The sequence below is a fragment of the Varanus komodoensis genome, unplaced genomic scaffold, assembly GCF_004798865.1.
Source record: "Varanus komodoensis strain SLA01 unplaced genomic scaffold, ASM479886v1 scaffold42, whole genome shotgun sequence".
In the NCBI taxonomy this organism is placed as follows: domain Eukaryota; kingdom Metazoa; phylum Chordata; class Lepidosauria; order Squamata; family Varanidae; genus Varanus; species Varanus komodoensis.
Genome location: NW_025335972.1, coordinates 11,984 through 20,956, shown reverse-complemented (window position 1 = coordinate 20,956; position 8,973 = coordinate 11,984). Strand labels below are relative to the sequence as shown.

The following is an 8,973-nucleotide window of genomic DNA, read 5'->3' as shown; positions in this document are numbered from 1 at the left end:
CTTTGATCTAGAGAAACAATAACAATGAAATATTTATCTGTGCATTGGGGACTTAGTGACATTCCAATGGGTGAGTGTTGCCAGCCACAAAGGAGATGCAAATTGGATCCAACAGAACTGCTTGCATACTTTCAACTAATGCCCCCTCCAATCCGGATTTCTACTATGGTGTATGATTAATACACACACCTACTTATAATAGCTGGTTCCTAATGTTCTTTCTTTTGTCATGCTCTTAAAAACTGCAGATTGTATCACACCAAGTAACAGAATGTTGGGTGGGAGTGATAGCCAGGAGGGGGCTTAGTCAGCTGCCAATAGCTCCCCATTTAATTCTATGGAGGCAAAGGAAATAGGCTGCTCTTGGAGATACTGATGGCTGATGTTCATTCCAAAGGGAAAACCGGAACACAGGAAGCTGACTGAGACCAAGTCAGGCCTTTGGTCCATTCAGCTTAGTGTTGCTGATACTGATACTGACACTTGCTCTCAAACATTTTAGGATTTCTTCCAAAGGCGTAAACCCAAGACTTTCTCCATAAGTCCCCTATGGCCATGCAATGTGGTAGTTGGCACAAAGTTGCAATAAGGGCAAAAACTGCTTCCCTGACTTGGCCTTCATTAACAATAATCCACATCTCTGTATGTTGTTTGACAGGGACCATTTACGACAATTTCCAAAGGGGCCCACAAAATACCCCAGAGGTCTCCTTTGGCACTCACATACACTGCCTGATTCTACTACTTTGGACTGTGTTCCTTAAGCATCACTTATAGAACAGGAGAGCTGTGCAAGGTATAAAACATTATCTGAGACATTACTTGCCCTCATCTCCTCCCTGCCATCCACCTAGGTGCAGGGAGAAGGCAAACCTGGCCTCCAGGCATTTTGGGCTACAGTTCCCCTAAGCCCCAGTCAGCATGCTAGATTTGATGGGTGTTGTAGTTTAAAACAGGTGAAAGGCATCAGGTTGCCTACCCTGATCCCTCAAATGTGAGCAGTGCTAGCAGCATGGAACCCTAGCCATGTAGCCAGTGGCAAGAAATGTTGGAATTAGTAGTCCAACCATATCTGTTGCCCACCCCTGACAAAGACACATGGCTAGTTCTTGTACTCTGCAGCACAACCATTGCCAGTGCTGGGAGGGGGGGATGTTGTACATGGGCAAGAAAGGGGGTGGACAACATGCACAGGTGGAGGATACAGGGCCCTGAGCAGCCATTGCTGGCCCTCGCGGAGGGAGATCTCAAGCTGCACCTGGTGAATTGGTAAGATGTGGCAACGCTTACTCACTTGTCATGCTGCTTAATGGCTGTGCTGGGTCTATGCCACTTCAGTCTGGAGGAGGTGAGAAATTGCTTGGTTCAATATTCCCCCATGTTGTATTTTTTCCCCCAAAGACCCAACAGTAAACTTACAATCAAAAAGCCGGCACATACACAGACACCCTCCCACCCCACACTCACCGTAATGGTTCACTAAAGAATAACATGGTAAACATGGTGGCCCAGCCTTTTTTTAAAGTGGCTGCTTTTTAAACAAATAAGGTTAGGCACCGTGGTTCTGCTGATTAGCATTGTCCCTATCTCCACACACTGCTGAGATTGCTGAGCAACTGTGGGGGACAACCAATGGCTAGCCCTATACCTGAAGTCTTTAACAACAGTCAAAATCAGCAAGTGAAGACTTTTTGCTGTGTTACACTGAACTTGCTGGAGATAAGTGGTCCTCAAATTTTGTGTGTCAGGTTGCTGCTCTCTATAAAAGGTGACAACCTAAGAGATATGCCATCATGTATGTCACGTCACAACCTGCTAGGGATCCAGAAAAAAAGACAATGGAAGATCCAAGGGGAAGAAGACAACATTGACTGCATGAAAGCTTCCAGCTTCCATCCACACAGCCATGCCTAAGGAATATCACTTTCCTTATGCTTTTAACTGCTGTACAACAACTGGCAGAAATGTAGCAGATGAAGTTTATCCCAATGTAGAGATGCCATGATGGGTGAAACATCTGTAGAGTGTCTACTTCCCATATTATCACTACAGTGCAGGAGCCAGGTAGTAGGTACCCCTAGTTAGCCAAGCCATATGACAGTAGTGAGATCTGTTCTCTACCCCTACAATGTTCTCCCCACTTTGATAAAAGCCACCCCCATCTTTGAATTTGAGATTCTAAACTTAATTAGCAATAAGGCTATAATTGGAAAAGGCCAGGGGGCTGTAAATGCTGTCATTGAAATTTCCCTACTGCTAATTACGCTAAACGTTTGTAAGATCACCAGAGTTTCTGCCCTGTAGACCATCACTGTCTTTCTTGAACCACACTTCAGCCTCTCAAGAAGTGTGGGGTGCCAGTGACTTAAAAAACTGATTGGAAGAAGTCTCTGCAAAGCAAGGTCCCTTTCACTGGGGTAGGCCAAATGGGAGGTCAGGGCTGGCACCACCATGAAGTAAGGCAAGATGGCTGCTTCAAGCAGAGAGATCTGGCCTAATGAGGACAGTCCACAGGGAAGGACTTCTGTGCATGCTGCACTTAAGTGAATGGAAGCCGTGGGAAATCACAGTTCCCATCCTCCCAATGGTCCTTCCTCCCAGTGGAAGTCAGTCAGGCTGAGAGAGGGACTGAACTGAGGATGTCCAAAAGGGTCAGCTACAGAAGGTGGCAATAGTAATTAGTGATGTCTCCCAAGGCCTTTTATCTATTCCACAGAGCCCTATGACCTTCCATTATTGGTGGCAATGGACATTTTCTTTCTTCATAGGGTGCAAATTAGTTGAATGTATTTTATTTGCGATAATTTGGATGAGAAGTTAATTGGCTCCCTTTACCTCCTGTGCAGTTTAACCAAATCCTAGTAATTTCTTATATATCTGCACTTGCAGATTTATGGCCTAGGAGCCTGGGCCCTGAATCTTTTACATGCCTAGCAGCACCCCCTAGTGCCAACATTGGGGCACTAGTGCCAACTTGGGGCCCTGGCACTAGCAGCACCCCCTAGTGCCAGGGCCCCAAGCCCACCAGAGGGCTCAGTATTCTACCCCACCACCATTTCTGCTTTGCAGAAGCTCAGATTCAGCAGACAAGACTTTGCAGTATGCATGACCTTCCTCTCCAGGTTAGCAGAGAGGGAAGTAATTCAGGCTGCTGTGGCCAAGCCACTGCTGCCACGCAAAACCTGGAGCCATCAAAAGGGCGGTGTTGTGTGCGCACATTCTGGCAAACTTCAGGGATACTCATGAGAGGCTGACCATTTTGCCTGGATTGGCATCTCAGATTCTGAGAATGAGATGTATGCAGACGAGTTGGCCTATCCCAGCAGGGTTGATAACTCAGACCCTGATAATGAGATGACTGTTGAAATGGACCCAAGACCCTGGGTACCCTCTGTGCCCGCTAAGGAAGAGATTAGTTCAAGTGTAGCCATGGGGCCTGGTCCACCCACCCGTGGGAACAAGGAAGAGCAACAACATCCTGAGGGGGGAGATTTGGAAATGAGGAGTCTATTGGATGGGGAACTCCAGCTTCCTGAGGAGGTGGACCCAATAGTCCATCATCATTTGGAGGGTGGCCCAATTGGGATCTCAGAGGAAGAAGCGAAGGTGTGCCCAGTTCCACAGTGCACAGGGACAGATTCAGAAGTACTCATAAGCAAAGCTTTGGGTGAAGAAGGCCAGAGAGGGTTCAGTATTTTGCTTTGTATATGCTCAGAGACTTACATGTAAAATAAAGACATTTGGCAAAGAAGCACTACTGAGAATGTTACTGCTGGGAGGAAGAACTCAACACACAACAGGCTGCACAGTTCAGGAGAGATAGAAAATTTGGTTTTCCAGCCAAGCCCAATGCTCTCCCCTTAGCACCACACCAGTACTGTGGCAGGGTTGCCAACTTTTCAACCATTCTCTGTAGCTCTGCTTGATGTGTTGATAATAGCAAACAATGATTCATCTTCTTGCTGAAAAAAATCAATTCAGTATAAGCAAATGTAGAGTAATGCAAGTTGGGGCAAAACCCCCCAAATTCAAGTATACACAGATGGGATCCAAACTAGCAGTGCCTAAGCAAGAAAGGGATGTTTGGGGTAATGGAGGACAGTGGATTAAAATGTTGCCCTGGTGTTGAGCTGCTGTGGCAAAGGCAAACTTCATGCTAGGCATGATTAGGAATGGAACAGAAAATAGAACTACCAAACTCTTACTTACCAAAATCTTACTTGCACTTGGAATATTGTGTTCAGTTCTGGTCACCTTACCTGAAAAAGGACAATATTGAGTTGGAAAAAGTACAGAGAAGGGCAACAAGAATGATCAGAGGGTGGAGCAACTCCAACAACTGGGACTGTTCAGCTTAGAAAAAGGATGAGTAAGGGGACGGATGATAGAGGTGTTTTAAATAATTCATGGCGTGGAGAAAGTAAAGAGGGAGGCATTTTTCTCACTCTCCCATAACACTTGAGCCCAAGGTCATCCCATGAAGCTGACTGGTGGGAAGTTTGGGACAGATGAAAGGAAGTACTTCTTCACATGGTTAAATGATGGGATTTGCTGCCTGGGGAAGTGGTGATGGCTGCCAGTCTGGATGGCTTTAAAAAGGAATTGGGCATATTCATGAGGAAGGAGGCTATCAGTGGCTACTAGCCTTGCTGGCCCTGTGCTACCCCCTGTACCAGAGGTGTCCTGCCACCATGCACCAGTTGCTGAGGCGCTTGGGCAGTGGGAGGTCTTGAGGGATCCTGTAGGCAGCTGGTTTGCCACCATGTGTATGGAGTGCTGGACCTTTGGTCTGATCCAGCATAGCGTTTTTTAATGCTCTTAAAAAGCATCAGTTGCTTATACCTGCAAATCAAGTGTCTGTTACAACAGTATGCCAGTGCTTTGTTTTGCCTTTTTTTCTGGACAGTTGCTAACTCTCCTCCAGGACTTAACTGGAGTCAGGGCTCAGCCCCGAAAGAATTCATTCTTTCCCCCACCCACCTACCTTTCTGCAAGAGCTCAAACCAAGGAGAAAATGGAGTGTGTGTGCACCAGAACTTTTCTCATGCACCTTTCATTCATGTCACAGATGTGGGCACAGGAGAATACTTTCTAGAATGTGCTTTACCTAGAGCTGGCAATTAAATTGACCTGAGCTGCTCTTGTGCTCCTATGTTTGAGACTGAGGGATTAGCAGTTTCAGCTTTTCAAGACATGGAGAGAAATAATTTCCAGGACCTAGCAGCTGATAGTATGGTTATTCAAAGTACAGATCTGCATTTTCTCAAACTGGTACTCCTTGGATGTGTTAGACCACTTCAGAAAGTGTCAACCACCTTATTTATTCTATATTTATATCTAGATTGTCTGTCTGGGGTGTGGAAATTTATTGGATCAGCCTGGACAAGCATTCAGAGAGCTTTAATTATAAATTAAACACCAATGCAAGTGCTGTAAGAGCACACACACACACCACCAAAAGATAAACATAAAATAAAAATAATTTCTCAAAAGATTCTCTCTTCTAGCATTTTATGTACCTCAGGCTTGAAGTCTTCTCTGAAAAAAAAATTCTGGGTGTTGGTTTTAGACCAGTCTTTTAGACCAAGCTGGTACCTGTCAGGTGTGCTGGACTATAAGTCCTACCAGCACCAGGTTGGGAAAAGCTGCCTTGGACCTAATTGCAAAGGTGGTGTTTTGGGAAGTGCAGGAGGTAAACAGAGCAGTTCAGAATCCCAGCTGCTGCTCATCCATAGAATTCACTCAGTGACCTTGAATGGCTCACCTTCTTTCTTTTTCAGTGCCTACCCAAGAAACTTTGTGCAAGAAGGTAAGGGGATAATCCAGTGTATGCTAGCCCTGAGCACCTTACAGAAAAAAACAAGAGGAGGTGCTTGTAATCAACTGTAATCTCTGCTGATACCCAGTGGGGGTGTGTCAGTGGTTAATTTCTGAAAAAAGGTATATAGGATGCCCCCCACCTACTAGAACTTGCACCCTTTTGAGAAAACCTGCCTTTTAGTTCCAGGTATTTGGCTGGAGCTCCACTTATTCAGGGGTATGACAAAATACACCTAAATATAGTCGCTGCCACCATTTTCATGTCACTGGATGCAGCCACAAGAAGATTCTAGGGCTGTGCTCACCTCTCCTATGTGACTGAGACCCCCTTAAGCTACAGGAAAGGGTGGCAGCCTTCTTAAATGGTTAGCTTTTGGATCCAGTTTTCACATCTTTCAAATGGAAATATTTATGATCAGGATTACTTTTTCTTCCATGGCTCTATTTCTCCTGTGCCTTTAAGAATAGCTGCTCAAGTTTTTCCTGGAGTCCAGAAAAAGAGGTGTGTAAGACATCTCTGTTGCCTTATGTTACTGAACAAATTAACTCATTTGTAGTATGTTGTTGTTAGTCGCGAAGTCGTGTCCGACCAATCGCGACCCCATGAACCACATTCCTTCAGGTCTTCCTGTCCTCCGCCATCCCCCGGAGTCTACTTAAGCTCATACCAACTGCTTCAGTGACATCTAACCACCTCATTCTCTGCCGCCCCCTTCTTCTTTTGCCATCTATTGTTCCCAGCATTAGGCTCTTCTCCAGGGAGTCCTTCCTTCTCATTAAGTGGCCAAAGTATTTGAGTTTCATCTTCAGTATCTGGCCTTCTAAAGAGCAGTCAGGGTTGATCTCCTCTAGGACTGACTGGTTTGATCGCCTTGTGGTCCAAGGGACTCGCAGGAGTCTCCTCCAGCACCACAATTCAAAGGCCTCAATCCTTTGGCGCTCTGCCTTCCTTATGGTCCAACTTTCACAGCCATACATTGCAACTGGGAAAACCATAGCCTTGACTATATGCACTTTTGTTGGCAGGGTGATGTCTCTGCTTTTTAGTATGCTGTCTAGATTTGCCATAGCTTTCCTCCCCAGGAGCAAGCGCCTCTTAATTTCTTGGCTGCAGTCCCCGTCTGTGGTGGTCTTGTAGCCCAGGAAAATAAAGTCTGCCACTACCTCCATTTCTTCCCCATCTATTTGCCAGGAAGTGAGAGGACCAGATGCCATGATCTTAGTTTTCTTAATGTTGAATTTCAAGCCAACTTTTGCACTCTCCTCCTTCACCCGCATCAAGAGGCTCTTTAGTTCCTCTTCACTTTCTGCCATTAGAGTGGTGTCATCTGCATACCTGAGGTTGTTGATATTTCTCCCAGCAATCTTAATTCCAACTGGTGATTCATCTAGGCCCGCCTTTCTCATGATATGCTCTGCATATAAGTTAAATAGGCAGGGCGACAATATACAGGCTTGCCGAACTCTTTTCTCAATTCTGAACCAAACAGTGGTTCCGTGTCCAGTTCTCACTGTTGCTTCTTGACCCACATATAGGTTTCCCAAGGGACAAATAAGATGGTCTGGTACTCCCATCTCTTTAAGAACTTGCCACAATTTGTTGTGATCCACACAATCAAAGGCTTTAGCATAGTCAATGAAGCAGAAGTAGATGTTTTTCTGGAACTCCTTAGCTTTCTCCATGATCCAACGTATGTTGGCAATTTGATCTCTAGTTCCTCTGCCTCTTCAAAATCCTGCCTGTATTTCTGGTAGTTCTTGGTCCACATACTGCTGCAGCCTAGCTTGTAGGATTTTGAGCATAACTTTGCCAGCATGTGAAATGAGTGCAATGGTGCGGTAGTTTGAACATTCTTTGGCATTGCCCTTCTTTGGGATCGGAATGTAAACTGACCTTTTCCAATCCTGTGGCCACTGCTGAGTTTTCCAAATTTGCTGGCATATTGAGTGTAGCACTTTTACTGCATCGTCTTTTAAGATTTTCGATAGCTCAGCTGGAATGCTGTCACCTCCACTAGCTTTGTTGTTGCTCAGACTTCCTAAGGCCCATTTGACTTCACATTCCAGGACATCTGGCTCGAGGTCAGTGACCACCCCATCGTGGTTATCAGGGACGTTAAGCTCTTTCTTGTATAGTTCCTCTGTGTAATCTTGCCACCTCTTCTTAATCTCTTCTGCCGGTTAGGTCCCTGCCATTTTGGTCCTTTATCATACCCATCTTTGCATGAAATTTTCCCTTCATATCTTCTTGAAGAGATCTCTGGTCCTCCCTATTGTTTTCTTCTATTTCTTTGAACTGTTCATTTAAGAAGGCATTCTTATCTCTTCCAGCTATTCTCTGGAATTCTGCATGCAGTTGAGTGTATCTTTCTCTTTCTCCCTCACCTTTTGCTTACCTTCTTTCCTCAGCTATTTGTAAAGCATCCTCAGACAGCCATTTTTCACTTTCCTTTTCTTTGGGATGGTTTTAGTTGCTACCTCTTCTACAATGTTGTGAACCTCCGTCCATAGTTCTTCAGGCACTCTGTCTATCAGATCTAATTCCTTAAATCTGTTTGTCACCTCTACTGTATATTCATCAGGGATATGATTTAGGTCATACCTGAGTGGCCTAGTGCTTTTCCCTACTTTCTTCCATTTAAGCCTAAATTTTGCAACAAGAAGCTCATGATCTGAGCCACAGTCAGGTCCTGGTCTAGTTTTTACTGACTGTATAGAGCTTCTCCATCTTTGGCTGCAGAGCCCATAGTCAATCTGATTTCTGTGTTGAACATCTGGTGATGTCCATGTGTAGAGTTGTCTCTTGGGTTGTTGGAAAAGAGTGTTGGCTATGACCATCATATTCTCTTGACAGAATTCTACCAGCCTGTGCCCTGCTTCATTTTGTACTCCAAGGCCAAACTTGCCTGTTATTCCAGTTATCTTTTGGGTTCCTACTTTACCTTTCCAATCCCCCATGATGATAAGGACATCATTTTTTGGTGTAATTCTAGAAGGTGTTGTAGGCCTTCATAGAACTGGTCAACTTCAGCCTCTTCAGCACCAGTGGTTGGGGCATAGACTTGGACTACTGTGATGCTGAATGGTTTGCCTTGGATTCGAACTGAGNCGTCAGGGTTTTTCTCTGGCCCCAGCCTCTCTTAAGAACAAAAG

General features: G+C 45.1%; 1 protein-coding gene across 1 annotated transcript in view; it reads right to left on the bottom strand.

Annotated features, from left to right (window-relative positions):
* Nucleotides 1–1,301, bottom strand: part of GRIPAP1 (GRIP1 associated protein 1) — a 54,451-nt gene extending 53,150 nt beyond the window's left edge. Inside the window, exon 1 of the mRNA XM_044443415.1 lies at nt 1,295–1,301. Within this exon, the coding sequence (XP_044299350.1) occupies nt 1,295–1,301 (7 nt within the window). The remainder of the gene's footprint in view (nt 1–1,294) is intronic.
* Between the last annotated feature and the right edge of the window lie 7,672 nt (nt 1,302–8,973).